This window comes from Otolemur garnettii, unplaced genomic scaffold (assembly GCF_000181295.1).
Source record: "Otolemur garnettii isolate 467f Iridium unplaced genomic scaffold, OtoGar3 scaffold00082, whole genome shotgun sequence".
NCBI classification, from domain to species: domain Eukaryota; kingdom Metazoa; phylum Chordata; class Mammalia; order Primates; family Galagidae; genus Otolemur; species Otolemur garnettii.
Window position 1 is genome coordinate 3172682 of NW_003852477.1, and position 18875 is coordinate 3191556.

Sequence of the window (18875 nt, forward strand, 5' to 3'; positions counted from 1 at the left end):
AGGAGTTGGAGGTTGCTGTGAGCTGTGATGCCACGGCATTCTACCCAGGGGGACAGCTTGAGGCTCCCATCTCCAAAAAAAAATAAAATAAAATAAAAATTAAAAAACTATAAAGTGAAAAGATTACAGTAAGCAAAGTTTAGTTTATGACTGAAGAAAGAAAAAATATTTTTTATAACTCTAATGTAGCCTAAACGTATAGTATTTACAAAGTCTACAGTCGTGTACAGTACTGTCCCAGGCCTTCACATTCACTCACCACCGCCTCACTGGCTCAGAGCAACTTCCAGCCCTGCAAACTCCATTCATGGCAAGTGCCCTGTACAGGTGTACCCTTTTTTATCTTTTATACCTTATAATCACTGTATGTTTTCTATATTTAGATACACAAATACTTGTTACAGTTTCCCACAGTATTCACTAAAACCACATGCTGCACAGCTTTGCAGCTTAGGAGAAATAGGCTAGACTATATACTCTGGGAGTATCCCAGTGAGGTTTGTGTAAGTACACACAATGACAAAATTACACACGGCTGTACAAGATTTTAAAACCTGTAACAGGACAGATATGCATACAATGTAAAGCAAGCCACCTTCAACTCACCCAGTTTCATGTTCCAAGGTTCTTTTGGCCATATGTGTTTTTATTTTGATTGACAGTGCTATGGTTTAAATGTTTGTCCCCTGTGAAATTCGTGCTGAGAATAAATCCCTGTGGTAATGTATTTAGAGTGTGGGAAATCCAACTATATAGTATTTGAGAGGTGGGACCATTGAGAGGTAATTAGGATTAGAAAGTTCTTGAGGCTGTGCTACTCTGCAGACTCCCCCCAGCAAGAAGTTCCTCACCAGATGTGGTCCCTGACCTTGGACTTCCTAACCTATAGGAAGAGCTATCAGAAATACATTCCTTTTTGCCATAAATTATCCAGCCTCAAATATTCAGTTATAGCAACAGAAAATGGACTGAGATAGGTTAACACTCAGTCCAAACACGATGCTTACACTGCTATTTCTTGGTTTATCATTTTTAAGCAGTGCTGACTGACTTTGTGCCATGAAAGAAAACAAACAAATTCAGGGAAACTATGCCTATAGAACCCTGCTTCCAATTTTTGCTGATAATATCATTATTATTTATAGATTTTAAAATATCTGTTTGACCCATCAATTTTAAATAGTACTTTTAGATTCCAGGTTACATAAGATGAGCAAACTTACAAATAGGTAAACCTTAACAGAATCAGAAGCAAAACTCAACTTTAATTCTAAGAAGCATTTACCTTGTTCATAAAGTCGCTTCATATTCGAATCTTTGCAGACAACCAGATTGTTGAGTAATGCAATCACACTTTGCATGGTGTTACCCAGAATGCTCTCCTGATGCTCCTGCAATAGATAATAATTTTCATCATAACTACACAGAAATACAATTATATCATCATAACTACACAGAAATACAATTATATCATCATAAAGACAAATGACCAAATGATCTCCAACCCTTTAGTCTTTTCATAAGGTTAAATGTCTGCTTTTTTACACTTGACAGAAACAAATCCTTCTGTGTTAAGGAAGCCCTGCCAGTTAAGTAAACAGGGAGAAAGAGTAAACCATTCAGAGAGCAGTGTGGTGGCATGCAATCCCCTGGCGATGAGTGGAGGGGCAACATACATCCCTGAGTGCCTTCAGTGGGTGGCAAAGGAATGGTCAGAGATCAAGTATAAGGAACCCAGAAGGCCACGGCTGAAAGTAAGTTTCAGATCACAAAAGACCACCACTTAAAGAAATGTTTTTGCCATTTCAAGATTATCCTGGTATTAAAACATTTATGGTTATGTTGAATCTGACTAATTGTATTACTGCTTCAGTGCAATAAACTTCATTGGGGACCTGAAAGAGTGGATTTTACTTTCCTTAACACTTAATAGAGTAGAAAGTAACATAGGTCCTAAAGAAAATGCAGAAAATACAAGAGACTTGAAGAGAAACTTCTCTGAAGAAGACAGGCGCGTGGCCTACAAACACATGAAAAAATGCTCATCATTCTTAATCATCAGAGAAATGCAAATCAAAACTACTTTGAGATATCATCTAACTTGAGTAAGATTAGCCCACATCACAAAATCCCAAAACCAGAGATGTTGGCGTGGATGTGGAGAAAAGGGAACACTTCTACACTGCTGGTGGGAATGCAAACTAATACGTCCCTTTGGGAAAGATGTTTGGAGAACACCTAGAGATCTAAAAATAGACCTGCCATTCAATCCTACAATTCCTCTACTAGGTATATATCCAGAAGATCAAAAATCACATTGCAACAAAGATATTTGTACCAGAATGTTTACTGCAGCCCAATTCATAATTGCTAAGTCATGGAAGAAGCCCAAGTGCCCACTGACCCACGAATGGATTAATAAATTGTGGTATATGGACACCATGGAATATTATGCAGCCTTAAAGAAAGATGGAGACTTTACCTCTTCCATGTCTACATGAATGGAGCTGGAACATATTCTTCTTAGCAAAGTATCTCAAGAATGAAAGAAAAAGTATCCAATGTACTCAGTCCTCCTATGAAACCAATTTATAGCTGTCGTATGTAAGCTATAACCCATGGGGAAAGGAGAGTGGGAAGGGAGAGAGAAGGGAGGGGGAGGGGAGGGGAGGGGAAGAGAGAGGGTAATTGGTGGGACCACATCTATGGTGCATCTTACAAGGGTACACGTGAAATTTACTAAATGTAGAACATAAATGTCTTAACATAATAACTAAGAAAATGCCGCGAAGGCTATGTTAACCAGTTTGATGAAAATATTTCAAATTGTACATAAAACCAGCACATTGTACCCCATGATTGCACTAATGTACACAACTATGATTTAATAAAAAGATTTTAAAAAATTAAATGCAGAAAATAAATAATTCTTCAGTCTTAATTTCTCATTGCCAAGACAAGTGAGATAATTTCTTTGTAATTTTAGAAGTATCTCAAAAAATAACTTGCTTTTCTTTGGTTCCCTAATTTCTCTGAATTAAAAAAATTACACAACAGATTATCACTGAAAATATGTTGTAGAATTAAAAAATAAACAGGAATTCTTGAAGGTTTGGAAGTAGGATGAGGCAAGGAAGACACGCAGGAAATGTAGAAAGGTGCTCACTCCTGGGTCCATGCAAGTACCCCCGAGAGTAGTGTTTCCAGGAGTCTAGCTCACCCCACTCTAATCCTGACCCCATTCTAGACCACTCTGCTAATAACTATTCCATCCTGAAAAGCAGCAAGTAGACCAACCAGTGGGCTTCATCCAGACCTCTTTCCTCTCTCCCTCTCTTTCACACACACCAGAGAAATACATGTTTACTGATGGTTTTTTTAAATGTAAATTATATAATATCTATTATTCATTCAACGAATAATTTAATGAATGGCTATTTTGTGCCAGGCAGTTCTAGGCACTTGAGGTGTACTAATGAACAAAACAAAGTCCCATAGCCTTACAGAAAAAGACAGCAAACAGCAGCATAGTAAGTAAACTGTATAATGCATTAGGGGTGACAAGTGCTCCAGCAAAAAAGAACAGAGCAGAGCAGGGAAGTGTGGTTGAGCAGACAGCAACCACATGTGTGATTTTAGATTGGGTGGGCAGGATAAGATTGAGAAGGGATCATTTGAACAGAAGTTTTATTTTACTTTTAAATGCTAAAGCCTCTTACTATTCCTTGAATTAATTCATTTTAATAAACTTTTCTTTTGAAATAATTTCAGCTTTACAGCTTAGTTGCAAAGGTAGTCTAGAGAGTTTCCCTACATCCGCACCCAGCTTTCCCTGATGTTAACATCTTACCTAATCATGCTACACTTAACCAAGCTAAGAATTAACACTAGTACAATACTAACAATTTAATTTGTTAGTATTGTATTAGTGTTATGGATTTAATTTAAATTTCATCAGTTTTCCACTAATGTCATTTTCTGTTGCAGGATCCAATTCAGGATCCCATGCCACATTTGGGAATAATTCATTTTTGCAACAATTACTCACTAAGTGCTAAATATTCTTGGTACTTGGATTGTATCAGTGAACAGGAAAACAAAAACAAAAACCTGCCCTTATGGCATTTACCTTACAGCGGGAGAAGGCGGCAGTCAGCAATAAATCTAATAAATAATGACAGGATTCCTTACAAGGTGATAGATGCTATGGGAGCCAACAGAGAACAGAGTGGGGTGGGGGAGTGCTGTGGGGGAAGGCTGCAGTCTTAACTAGAGTAAGCAAGGCATAGCTCCTTCAGAAGGTAACATCTGAGCAAAAATTTGGAGGAGGGGAGATGTATTCATTCTAATATATTTCTGGGTTCTGTTAGCTAAGTTTGTTTAGAATTCATCTGTTTATGAATGATAATTCACCTACGACTGACATCCTCATCTGATTTTAGTATCAATTTCATGCTAGCCTCTTCCATTAATTTTTTTTTTTTTTTTTGGAAGAAGTGGGTTTATTCATTGGCCAGGAGACTCAGCAGACTAGTGTCCCAAAAACCAAGCCCTCCGGCTCATTGTGCATCTATCATTTGTTTCTGGAAGACTTGGTAGAGTTTATTCATAAAAGTAGCTAGGTTCAGCATACTCTTACCAGTTATATGGAAAAACTCACACATCAACTCAAAGTGCTTTTTCTATTCTCCTACTCAACAACAATCAACGCAGAAAACTACTATGACCAAATCTCGTGAAGGGGATGGGGAAGGGATTCTTCCCACACCCGCAAGCAATCAATTGCAGCAGACACCAGCTGAGTGTTCACCAAGTCAATTCTGACACTATCTACCTTGACACACCATCAGACCCTGTAGTGTGAGGGCTCAGTCCCAAAAGACTGACCCCGCTTCAGACACCAACTATTGAGTCCAGGCCTCTGAAAGTTTAAGTTGGGGCTTCCACGACCTCCTCTTTGGGGTAAATTAATCTGCTAGAGTAGTTCACAGAACTCAGGCAAAAACGTTTATCAGTTTATTATAAAGGACATTATGAAAAACACAGATGAAGAGATGCATAGGGCAAGGTATGAGGTGTCAACCTAAGCAGAGTTTATTCAGTTCAAGTTTGAAGACTGCAACCCAGGAGCACAGATTCAAGTTGCCCTGAAGATACGTTCAAATTAGCAGCAGTTCCAAGAGGGGTTTAAAGGAAGAGGTAGTTCCTAAGTTGCTTACCAAGAATTTACATTAAAATAACATAAGCTGTTGATTGACTACACGTTGTTCTTTGAATCATAAATTCTAGGAGCATGAAGACATGGGATGCAGCTAGTCAGGAACAACGTGTCTATCACAACTGCCCCTGAGCACTAGCAGGGTGTGTGTGTGTGTGTGTGTGTGTGTTGGGGGGGAGGGTGGGGGGATGCCATAACTCAAGTCCTAAACTCATGTCTCTCTGGGTGTGTTAAATTTTGCATACTTCACTTAGCTCAGACTGCTCTGAGCTATTTTTCCTGGCTCAGGAGGAAGAGGTAAGGGATTTCCATGCCCTACCTGGGTGTGCAACTCTGCAGGCACCTCCACATATTCTGCAATCCTGAAGCTATCAAACCCTGTCCTCTGGGGGTTTCATGGAAGCTTTATGGTAAGAGCAACTTAACCTATACCCCCATCCCTTCCCCAAAGGTTGGGGCAAGTCCCAACCTCTAAATCTGGCCAGTCCCCATCACCATCAGTCAACTCATTAGCATAAAAGGACAAAACTTTTAGATTTCGAAGGAGTTATATACCAGAGAACAGGAGTGAAGACCAAATACATATTTCACATGATCATACAAGCAGAACTTTAAACTGAAAAAAAAAAAAAAAACTTCTACTCAGATATCTACAACCTGATTTTGATTTTTTTCCATTTTCTGAGAAAATCATCTAGTGTCCAAATTTTCAAACATAATTTAATAAAATCACATATAGTATTTTCTTACACCTTCACAAATCTTCTCTGAACTCTATTTAAATTGCCCTTTACACTGTGTCCTCTCCTCTTGCTGATCAGACTCCCAGCACTTTGTCTATGCTATTGGACTTTTCAAGGAAACTGCTTTCCATTTAATGATCAAATGCATTTTCTGCTTTGAGTTAGTGATTATAAATGACTAACACATTTCCCACTTCTCTCTCAGGTATACAGTACAATGGCATTTCCCTGACCACTTGTACCTAGAAAGAAAAATGAGACCTCTTTTGGCCAATTAAATTCATTTGGGAAGAAGCCTAAAGAGGCAGTAGGACTTCGTTTTCTTATTTTTCAAACTTCTGCTTCTATGACCAGTGACCTTCTAGCCAGCAGAGGCTCTAATTAATGTAGGGATAAGGCAGATAAGAAAGGTCGAAAGAGCCAAAGTGCAGCCATTTGGACGGATACCAGACCTTAACCTCCAGCAAGTCACCACCTGAGCAAATGCCCTACAAACTGTTTGCACTTGCCTCTCTGTGACAGCAGTTTATGATTAACCTTAATGGCTTGACCACAGACAGTGCTGGTCACACAGGGCTATTTAAACAATTAAAATGTTACCACTGCCCCATAAGGGGACCCTTTCCTACTCAGAAAAGGACTCCTCTGTCTGTGGAGTAAGATCTGCTGTCCGTCTCTTTCTCCATAAACTTGCTATCCCTAGTTGGCTTGCTCTCGCATTCTCTCCCAGGAGAAGCTAAGAAACCAAAAACCCACTTGGTGAGTTCAGAAGGCTCCCCTCCCTTCATTGAGGCACCCCCTGCATCACAACAGCCTGGGTACCAGAGTGAGAACATGAAGCAGAGTGACCAGGAATCTCTTGATTGGACAGGTGGTTTCCAAAGCTTACAAAAACACCTACACTGCATCTGACTCTGAAACTGCTCTCTCGCCGGATCTGTACATGTCGCTGATGAGAGACACTTGATTACATATGACTTTTACCATCTATATCGGTGCCTGATCCAAGACAAAGAGTTTGCTTTCCAAATGCTGATAACTGAAAATTTCAAACTTCAGAAACACACTAAGAGCACTTTTGTGGTGGATGTTAATGTTTGAATATTTCACTGACACCAGCTTAAGAAGATTAATGTGGAAGCAATGGTCTGCCACCAATTTCATATAATTATTCTTACAGTTGGTTGGAAGGAAAGGATGATTAATAAGCACCAAGATGACACTACATGTTATTCATGATAAAGTAACTAACGATACATAGAAAACCGATGCTTGTGAAGAAAAATGAAGCTAATAAATCTTTTATTTTTGGTCCCATTTGGTAAAATGCCACTTACTGCTCCTTGTTCAAAAACCTGTCTGTCACCAAATACAGGTCAGTCTTACAGTGGATAAACTCATTGTTTGAGATACATATTTTAATGACTAAACGCACTTTTTCTATGATGCCTTGCCAATGATTTTGTTTTGAAGCTAACACTTTAGCTTTTCCTGTGCTCACTGGGTGTCACTTGTTAATATAGGCATTTTCTTTAATACAAAAGACAGCTCTCCAGATCTGCACTACCTCTGGACACTAAGAACCTGGAACCAGATCCTAACCAACCAGGTTATAGGAGTCAGCCCCCCCCCTCCCAGGAGTTCCAAGTCACTGCAGAATAAAGGCCTCTGTGATCTGCAGCAGACTGTAAAGCTAAGCTACACTCTGATTATCAAACATCCCCACAACTGTTATGACTAGATACTCATGAAAAAAATATATTAGATGCACAGAACAAAAAAAAGACCAATAATCCTATAGCCAGATAGGGAAAAATTGGTCCTTTTCTATTCTAGATATTAAAAGGACTGTTGTTCTTTATTTTCTTTCTTGATAGTTTTTAAATTATTTAGAGGTTGTGAACTTTGTTCAGTATAAAGTAGGCTTTACAAAACTTATAAAAATAGCATTATAGATTTACCTTTACTTGTTCTTCTGTCTTACAGGTGTGTATGACTTTTGGTGCTGGGGAGACCTCAAAACACAGAAATGTTTTCTGCTCAAGATGAAGATGTGGTTTTCTAGGAGAACTAAGACAGCTACTGCTCTGGACTAGATTTGTTAAATGCAAAAAGCAGTTGAAAAAGTATTAATGTGAATTGAACACACTTCTATTAACCCATATCAAATTTATTTCATTTCTCTTAGCAACTTTTTCTTCTTGTTCACAACCTTAGCCTGAAGGGGACATATTATGCATTGAAAAACATCATATATACTTCTTAAAGTCAGCATAGATAAGAGAAAATGTGAGAATAAATATATGAGGCTAGAGTTCTTCTTTGACAGATCTGGAAGACTGGTGGAAAGGGAAATGGGAACAGTTTGATTCAAAGACCACACAGGCCAGAGTTGGAGGGAGTGAGGCTGCTCTAATAACGTATTGAACTGACTATGTGCTGTGGCCTGTACCCCAAGCCCTTTTCCCATGTTATCTCATCTAATCCTTACACAACTTGCAAGGGGCTATGATTCCCCCCTTCTTATCCATAAGGACTGAAGTTTATGAAGCCAAGCGTAAACTGCCAAGCTCTTCAGTGGTGAAGCTGGGACCTGGTCCACAGGACAGCAGTGGCCACACCCCTTATCACCAGGCAGCATTGCCAGCATGACCACAAAACAGCATGGGGGTGGGGCCTGGATCACCCAGGCTAGTCAGCATACTCCGGGTTAACCAACTCCACCGTGAAAAGGAGTCCAGAGTCAGAGGTGGGACGAACCCGAGAAATTCTAGTGTTTGGGGCTTATCCTTCCTCCTTTCAGGCCACAATGTACCGTGCTGTTGCCACCACCACACCTGCTCTCATAAGTACCAATGATGTTATCGCTGTGCTGTAAGACAGACAACTCAAGAAGCAAGAGTAGGTGTCATGCAACTGCAAGAACAGAAAGACAATATTACTCAAAAGCACACAATACATAGAGCTACCATTACAGCCACAGTATTCAGGACACTTGTGCTTGCCCTGGCCATGGGTGAGAGAGGAATCAGCTCATAGGAAAGGGTATCACTGTGCCCCACAGAAGGCAATCCCACTGCACTTTAAGATTGTGATGAAGATATTTAACACCTTCATCCATAACCCATAAGCACAGCTGATCTAATTTATGTGCTTAAACCATCATGCACGGACATTTAATAAACAGAAGACTTGAGAGCACTAATAAAACATAGCATTTGCCAGTAGAGATAATTAGAATTGAAGCTGCAAAATTGTAGTGTTTGGCAACACAGACGAAACAACTTCATTAAAATGTACAGCTTCAACAAATGAAAGGCAGGAGAGCACTGGACCCTGAAGAATCAGCCTTCTCAAAACTAATTGCTTCAGTGCTTAAAGGGGACAGCTCTGAAATACCAAGGGCACAGCAAGGAAACACGAGTAGAAATGATCAGCCTTTCCAATGTGGTGTCACTGTAGACACGGCATTATACTTGAGTCTAACATTTCATACTATTAAACAGCACTAACAGACTTCAGACGTCCAGATTAGAAAGTTTGGTTGGAGCCTGAAGATAGAAGATACCTTCAACAACAAAGTAGCAATGAACCACAGTTATTCTCTTTTGCCTTTAGTGTAGGTCAGAATTTAAAAGACTACTAATTCAAAGACTACAATTAATCCAAGGGATGAGAAACCACAGAGAGAATAAGAAGCAAAAGCACACACAAGTGTTGTGGCGCATATTGCAACTATAGTCCCTTAGAAACATGAGGTTCTTCTTATTCAATATACGTTTAGACTACAAGTCAGAAAAATGACTTGCTGTAAGGAAGCTAGTTTGCTATGCATGGGCTTGTCCCTGGCACCAAAGTGCTGCTTCAGGGTGCAGGGGTGTATCCACTCACCTTCCTCTGCACATGTCCTTCCACCTGGCTCTGAGATTCCCCCAGCTCTGAGCCCCAAGCTCAGAGAAGAGTCTTCAGAGCATTCAAGTGAAATAAATAGCTTCCCAGAGCTTTGAGCCCCAAGCTCAGAAAAGAGGCTTCAGAGTATTCAAGTGAAATAAATCATGGAGGGAAAGGGGACATTTTTCCTATTACTGATGATTTTTAAAAAGGCTTTTCCACAGGCAGCTCAAACTCAAGGGAATCTAAACTGAGCTCATCATCTCCTTTGCCCTCATGCTTCCTTCTTTTGTTTCCTTTTTTTCAATGAAAAGCCCTACAACCTGCCCAGCCGCCTGGCCACAAATCATGGAATCCCTGGGACCACTGCCTGTCTGCTGTCTTCATCACCCTGGGCCCCTGACTGTCCCTGGACCTCTCCTGCATCTGTCCTCTGCTCTCCCTCCCACCGTCCTGCCTAAGATGAGGCAGTTGCCATCCAAGGCTGGGACCACCACAATCTCCTAGTAGGTGTCTCTCCCTCCAGCCCTACCTCCTCCACTGCTACCAGACTCCTCTTTCTAAAGTGACAGCAACTGTCTCCCTCCCTGTGACTTACATCTGGGTGGCTGCAGGCCGAGGGAGCATATTCATTTACAACTGGCCCAAGACCGAGACCAAGACCACTACTCCACAGTCCAGTTTGTGTTCACAGCAACTGAGGTGGGATTTAAAGCACAGAAAGGAGGGAAAGCCACAAGGTCATGGAATGACCTAGAGACAATACTGTTACTCCAATGCTCCCACACCCAGAGAAACATCACTTTGTAACTTAAAAAATGTTCTCATAACTTGTTCATCCAATTATTAACCCCTAGGGATAAGGAACCAAAAAGGGAATGAGCTAAGTTAAACTGAAAGGACACAGACTAACTTACAATAAACTGAGTCATTCACCTCATAAATACAGTAAACTCCCTATTATTCAGAATGTAAGCAACCAGCACTCTCAAGCAGCTGGCAGGCGACCTGCCCCCCACCCAAATCAGAGTTTAAACTTCGTGTACTTCAGTAAGCCACGCTTCCTGCATCACTCCCACAGCTCCCATGTGTTCTCAGCACCTCAAAACCTCCATATGTAGGACCTCTACTACTTTCCTGAGCAGTCACAATTGGGTATAGACTGACTTCCTACCGCTGCCATTATGCTGCTATGCTTTCTGTGGGACTTTTTGATTATACCTCACAGATCTATTTATCTGACTACAAGTGGATTTCTAACTGGTCGTACTCTGCACACATTGGTCAGCATTGCTATTGTGCCTCTACTAGTATGGAGTTAAATAACGTAGTACTGTGATATGGTTTACTGGGACTTATAGCCCCACAAGCTTGGCGTCCTATACCCAGTTATGTAAATTATGTCTGCTTAATGCAGTGTGATTGTCTAAAGCTGTGAGACTTTATTTCTGTACACACACTGGTGCACACATTGTATACACATTGCCATAATACAGTAAAACTGTTATAGTAAGGGAAGTTTGTCTTTGTCTCAATGTGCTTTCAATTAGTGTATTTCAGTATTAACATCAAGTCAATACAAAATTTATGGTATGGCACGGTATAGTATGGAGTATAGAATTATTTGGGCCTATTTTCAATAGTAACTCTCAAGCAACTAGAAACTACATTTATCCAGAATCTACCCATCCCCATGGGTGCCAGATAATGGGGAGATTACTGTACACAGATTTCCAGGAAAGAAGGATATACTTTGAGAGTCCAAAGTGGGAATGTTTGCAGTATGATGACATTGGAGCTGGGGTAAATGCCAGTGGGCACTTGCTCAGCCAGTTGTACCCTTCTGCTAACCTGATCAGGGATTCTGGGGCTGAGCAGGCTCTGACAGGCTAGGGAGACTAAGACAGAACTTCAAAATATGATTTTCTTCCATCTGTAGCCAAAACTTTATGGTGCTCTCACCCTAAGAGGCTAGAGGTATGGAGAGTTAAGTCCCTTTTTCTTTACATGGGGTATCAACATTTGAAGGCCTCCCTCCACCTTTCTGATCGAAGATATCATGAGAGAAGAGAATTTAAAATTATTTTTAAATTTGACTGGCAAGTATATAGAGGCCTTCTAGCAGCAGGAAATACAAGTTCTGATTAGCAACATGTGCCAGCTGGCACCGGAGGGTGGGTTTGATCAGTTGGTACCACTTGCCACTCAGTACGCTGAGCTTGTCCGTAGAATTCCGGTCCTCGTTCAACCCCAGTGGCAGGGAGTGAATGCCCTTCTGGCAGGTTAATTGTGTCCCTTGGCTTTCCTGGCCCTACCCTTTCATGTTATTTAGGCTTCTAGCAAGAAGCTTCCATGTGCTTGGCTCCCTGTAGGGCTGGATGCCTCAAGGCAGGATCAGTGGGCCAGAGCCAGTGCTGCTCAGGCAGGAGAACCCTGGCAAGGAAGCCAAAGGGAAGCTGCCAGGACCGGTCTCCCTGAGGGTAGATTGTGCCCCTTTCATGTATCTGCCTGGGGTGTTGAAAGATAGGCCAATCTGCCCCAAACAGGCTGCCTGAGCTAACGACCAGCCTGGAGGAGGACAAATGAGAAAACCGCAGCGTGCATCCTGACACCCCGTGCCTTCGGCGTTCTCCTCATACCCCTGCACTGGCCAGAGTAAAAATAGTACTAAAAATTAAACAGTAATAATAAAGTCTTAGAAAATTAATATCACGTTAACTATTTCAGGCCAAATCTTGTCTCTTGAAGCTGGGGCCATAGAGCAGGGTGCCCTTGTGCTGAACGGTGTTTTCAGCACCTCCATGCCACTTTTGTCACTGGGCCTACCACGAGTACAATAACTGTTGGTTCATCCCCTTCTTCACTGATGCTGAGCTCCTTGGGGACAGGACCAGGAGGTGTACTTGTGTCCCAATACCTAGGTGTTGTGCCTGGTACACCACAGTCTCTGAAAAATTAATGAAAAAGTGATCCTGCTCAAATTTGCTTGGGTGAATGTGGCTACAGAAAAGAGAGACAGCTTTTAACAGCTTCCTGCAAGAAATTAACTAATCAGGCCAAGGCGCAGTGGCTCACTCCTGCAATCCAAGCATTCTGGGAGGCCAAGGAGGATCATCTGAGCTCAGGAGTTTGGGACCAGCCCAAGCAAAATGAGACCTTAGCTCAGCGGTTCTCAGCCTGTGGGTCACGACCCCTTTTTAACAATGAAAATACATTGTGGCATTACAAAGGTTGAGAACCACTGTCTTAGCTCTACCAAAAGAAGAAAAATTAGCTGGGCATGGTGGTAGGCACCTGCAGTCCTAGCTACTCAGGAGGCTGAGACAAGAGGATCACTTGAGCTCGAGTTTGAAGTTGCTGTTAGGTATAATGATGCGATGGTACTCTACCCATGGCAACAGAGTGAGATGCTGTCTCAAAAAAAATAAATAAATAAAAAGGAAGAAAGAAAAAGAAATTAATTAGTGACTAGAAACTGCCTTCAATTAAGCAATTATAAATATTTTTGAGCACCTAAAATTTGCTATACAAATGGTATGAAATAGAACCACAAAAAGATAGAAACGGCCTTTCTCAAGAAGTTTTTAATTAGAATGTATTTACTTTTGAATAATGTTTTGCAATAAGTGATGGATCCAGATTGTTTGACTTTAAATAAAATATACAAAATCTCTCAGATGCTAAATACTGTACTTGTCAAGAACTACTGAAGCATTTACATTAGCACAGGAAATATATACTCCTAAAATTCGGAAACACATTTTAATGAAACACAATTTGAATGGGACTCTCCATAAAGAATAACTGCTCAAAAATACAAAGAAGAGTCCCATCCTGAGGAAAGAAAATATTATACATGGTGAAATGAAAGGAGAGATCAGTGTACACACTGATCACACGCTGGTTTTCAGTTAGAGCTATCTATCTTCCACCAAGGGAAATTTGCAAGGCTTTTCCTAATGGAGTTTACCAAGTGCAGATACTCACAGTCCCTGTTCCAAACAGGTACTAGTAAGGCCTGCAGGAAAAAGATGTCAGTGGGAACTGGCTAGAAATTTACTTACAGCTAAGGTTTTCAAGAGCATAAAGGAATGTGCCTCAGAGTGGAAAGAAAACTGGGCTGACTCAGTGCTAAGCCTTGGCCTACTGCAAAGCCGCTAGAAAACCTGGGGGAAAGCAAGAATCATGCACTCCTAGAAGACTCTCAGAGACCTTCTAGTGCAATGTTTTAATTTTAAAGGTAAACTGAATCACTGAGGAGGGAATATAAAGTGTAGCGCAGGGGCTTAAACTCAAAAGTGCATGTTCCTGTCCCATTTCCTCCCATTCCCCCTCACAGTCCTTTACCTAAAAATCAGGTCAGAGCATGTGTAGCCAAGGGTGTGATTTTACACTTGATCTTAGCCAAAGGTCAAGAAGCAATTCAAGGATATAAGTTCACAAAAGATAACCTTTTTGCACACACTGGAGTAATGCTGTCAACACTGCCCCTTGGAGCTGCACAATCAGCTTCCCGAATGCTTTCTTTAGGGGTCAGCCAGTGGTAAGGGGGCTCTTCCTGAGCAGATGGGAATACTCCAACATAATGCCTTCTGACCTTCATGTCCCAGAAGAAATGTTTACTAGATCTAATAGAACTTTTCAGTTTTTGTAGCAGAGGGCTCTCTCAAAAAAAGGTAAAAGGCATCCTACAGTCAGGGTTAAATTTTAAGCGAGCAGCACCTGTTTCCAATAAAATATTCTGAGCAGGTAACTTGTCAGATATCAGGGAACTGCAGCATGTACGTATATGGAGAGTTTAAAAATCAGCAGCAAAGGCAGCCTGGATCTTTGTCACTCACCCTGGAATTTGCTGCACTTGGTATTTGATGCATCATCACACTTCTGTTCCCAATCTCCTTAACCTAGGACAATCAGCTTTCCTTTTCTTAGACTTGACTTGGATGATAACAGTTACACTTATATAATCACTTTGAAACTTTTCAGTGAAGTCATTTTTGGCCACACAGTGACAGAAACTACATTATCTTCACTTAGAGAATCAATGGTTGCAATGGGATAAAATTCTGATTCCAGAAATTTTTCACCTCCCAGATAATCTTTTGTGTTCTTACTGGAATTATTTTCATTAATACTCTAGCCATATGCATAAACTGAGCAGTATTAGACTGGGTCAATAAATATGTCCGAAGTTCCATGCTGGAAAACCATGGGAAGGATTTTGATCAAGGAGCCTTGCAGGGGGAAATGTGTAAGAGAAGGGATCCATGACTCACAGACCCTGTGCTGGACGAACAAGAATAAGGAGACTCCAAATGTCAGGTGGCTGACTAATTTGACCAAGGAAAAAAGCGACCATATATAGTCCAGTCCTCATTTCTGAAGTTCAGAAGAGAACTCTTGAGAGTTTAATTTCTTAAGCCAAGTCAGGTGGGAGCCAGCTGAAACCCAACCCTCGTCCTCAATATATATTCTGGGACAGACAGCAATACCTATTTTTTCAATTTCTAAAAAAAAAAAAAAAAAGAAAGAAAGAAAGAAAACCCATTTGGACACAAAAAATGGATTGTAACTAACTTCCCACATAAACATAACGAGAGGTGTCCCTATGAAATTGTACACATTTAAAGATTCCTGGCTACATGCTGAGCATCCAAGACTCATCTGAAGAGTGTCTATTTGGTCATGCCCACTGTTTCCTCATCAAAGCATCAGTCCCACCAAGTCCAAAAAAAAACATAGGAATCAGGAAGGGAAAGGGGAGGAGGCTTTGGTTTTTTCATAACTTTTAACTGCTATATCTCAACAAATGAGCTTCTGGCTTTAAGAGAATATGTGTCAAGATGGCTTGATTAAAATATTCCTCATGCAGGTAAGAAAAAAAATCAGAAATCAAAATGAGTGCTAAGTACGAAAGGAAAGAGGAAGGACAGATGTGAGAAAAGCTGGGAAGGAAGGGAGGAAGAGAGGAGGAACAGATGGCTTTCCCCAAAAAGGAAAATCGAGTCCAAAGAAGCTAAGCTCAGGACACAACACCAAGCCTGCCAGTGCTAAATTCAAAGGTCTCCCCATCACAGGGCAGCTATTCACCTCAATCTGGAATTGGCATTTTTGGCTAACAGTGAGTCCACAGCCCTAATGTGTGTCCAGCCACTGCAAACCCCCAACTGCTAACCCGACAGGTCAGAGCAAGGTGCATAGAGACGACAGCTATGTCCCTGAACGTCAGCCCGGCTCAATGGCTTCCTGGCATGATCCATGATATTCCCCACAGACCAGGAGCAGAAAAGCAGGCACGGTCTTCCTCTCCCATGCTCTTATCTCTGGCAGGCACTTCAAGCAGTTTCTCAATTCATGGGGCACACACATCATTGGGATTGCTTTCTTGCTATCATACTCTCACCTGGCCACCCCCTGTGAGAATACAGAGTGATGGTGTCACAGCCCTTTTCTGCATGTGAATTTTGATGAGCTGCTGATGAATAGCCACGTGGTCCCCTCAGGCTGACTTGCCGGCACAGAATTCTTCCAGCAAAGAAGGGAAGGTGGTCTTTAGGAGATGCCCCTGAGCTTCAGGGGACATCTATGCACCCTTCACGGAGGACTGGATTTTATTATTAGCCAATCTTACTACATAATCTCAGAATCTTATCTCTCAGGGCATAAGTAACAAGTGAAACAAATTTTAAAAAGCACCTGTTTTGAAGAAATAAGAAATAATCTATATATCAGAATTAATACAATTTCATTTCATCAGAGGTTCAACTTAATGTAGGCTCTTCTACACCCAGGCCGAGAACCCCCAGATAGAAATATGCCACAGCAGGCTCAGCACCTCTTTCTCAGTGGCTAGGGTGCCAGCCACATACACAGAGGCTGGCAGGTTCAAACCCTGCCTTGGCTGGGCCTGCCAAACAACAATGACAACTACAACAAAAAAATAGCCAAGTGTTGTGATGGGCGCCTGTAGTCTCAGCTACTTGGGAGGCTGAGGCAAGAGAATCACTTAAGCCCAAGAGTTTGAGGTTGCTGTGAGCTGTGACGCTATAGCATTCTACCCAGGGCAACGCAGTGAGACTCTGTCTCAAAAAAAAAGAAAAGAAATATGCTACAGCAATGACTCTAAGCCACAGCATCCAAGTTACTGTCACCAGATACTTTAAAGGCAGAAAAAGAGGTAAGACCTCAGGTAGCTGGAAACTCGTTCTTTAAAACTATAAACATGACAGAGAGCATTTCCCTTACAGCAACTGAGAGTGCCCAGCCACGTTGATATTGCTATACAACCATGAAGGGTGGGGAGATGACCCCTGAAGCTCAGGGGCATCTCCTAAAGACCACCTTGCTTTCTCTGCTCATCGATATGACATCAGCTGCCTCTTCCAGGTGCACAGCTGGGAGCTCTGCCCAGAAGCAAGTATCTCACAGGTGCAGGCGGGGCTGCCAGGGGGAAGTGCACTGCTGAGGACTCAAGCTAACCAGGTCCTTTTCTGCTCCAACATCCTCTAATACTAAACCCTATGCTGTGTCTTTCAAAATTACTCCCAGGAAAGAACACACAGGGAGAATATTTGAATGAGATGTTAAGAAATGTCAAATTTTAACAATTTCCAAGCTTTGTGAAGATAACCAAACAAAATGTTTCTGCAAAGTCTGTCATTTGTGGTTTCCAACAAAGATCACTCAGAAGTTCTACACAAAACTACTGTCCCCGTTCATCTGTTCCTATAATACACACTAATCAAACTAAGGACAATATAAACTTGTATTATGTTTCAAGAGAAAAATATCCTTGGAAGCCTGCCTTTCTTCAACCCCTAAAGAATCCTATATACCAGAACCCAGCAAAGTTACTAGGAAGTCCAACTTCATCAAAGAAATATCGGCCAGGGGAATGAGGGGAAGGAGGGGAAGGAGTCTATTTATGAATTACTACTGTCTTCCCATCAAAGAGCTTTATGATAGAGAAAACAAAAGAAAAACCCATTTGGACACAACAAAGGGGTTGTAACTAAGTCCCCACATAAAAATAGCCAGAAGTTTCCCTGTGAAATTGTATACATTTAAACATATATACACACAGGCCTACAATGAAGGATTATGTGAACAATTTGTTGATTATTCACCATTTTGAGTAGTCAGACTGCCTTAATAACATCCTTTTGTCTTATAGTAAATAGACTATTTTGAAAGAAGTAAAAAACTGAACAAGCTCCTCTGTACACAACTGAATGTCATTCCTTCAACAGTCTCTAAGAGCAGCAGTGTATGTCAGGGCTGCCCCAGATCCTCACGAAGTGCCCCAAACCTGCATCCACATACTAGCTCTTAGGGAACTTCCTATCCAGCAAGGTGGCAGGGTGGACAAACACAGCAGGCTAAGGGGTGGTGCTGAGCCTGACCAAGCCACAGCAGGAGTGAGCCCTGCATGAGCAGATGGGTTTTAGGAAGGAGATGGAAATGGCTCCGGGCAGGAAGCAGCAGTAGACTGGGGGTCAGCTGAGAACTTGATGAGGAGCACAGATTGTGGCTTCCACAGACAAGATGAGATGCAGGAACATGTGGCTGAGAGAAATGGGAAGACACAAAGGCACACTGAGGCCAATCACTCTCAACACCTTTTAGAATCCACACTAAATCTTAGTGGATGAGTATCTAGAATATTAGTTTCTTAGGGATTCAGTGGAGTTAAAAACAAACGCAAATATACTGTCATTATGTATCACAGATAACAACCATACCATGTTTGCACAGAGTGAAGAGGAAAGGACCATGCCAGCCCCATGGTCAGCCCCACAGGGCCTCTTCTCACTGCCAACTTCTCAGAGCTCTTCACCTCTGACAAGGCCTTCATCCCATGACCTTAGCACCTCACTTTCTACTTTCACATGGCCCCTCAGGCACTGACTCTGAACTGAACCTAAATTAACCAGGCTGTACCTCTCTGGATAGAAAGGCCAGCATCCTCTGTCCATGGTTACATTAAACCAGCAGTTCTCAATCCCTTTGGGGGTCAAATGACC

At 41.6% G+C, this 18875-nt stretch overlaps 1 protein-coding gene across 1 annotated transcript in view; it reads right to left on the reverse strand.

Annotated features, from left to right (window-relative positions):
- Window positions 1-18875, reverse strand: part of ULK4 (unc-51 like kinase 4) — a 619976-nt gene that overhangs the window by 310938 nt on the left and 290163 nt on the right. Inside the window, exon 33 of the mRNA XM_023515932.1 lies at window positions 1286-1391. Within this exon, the coding sequence (XP_023371700.1) occupies window positions 1286-1391 (106 nt within the window). The remainder of the gene's footprint in view (window positions 1-1285; window positions 1392-18875) is intronic.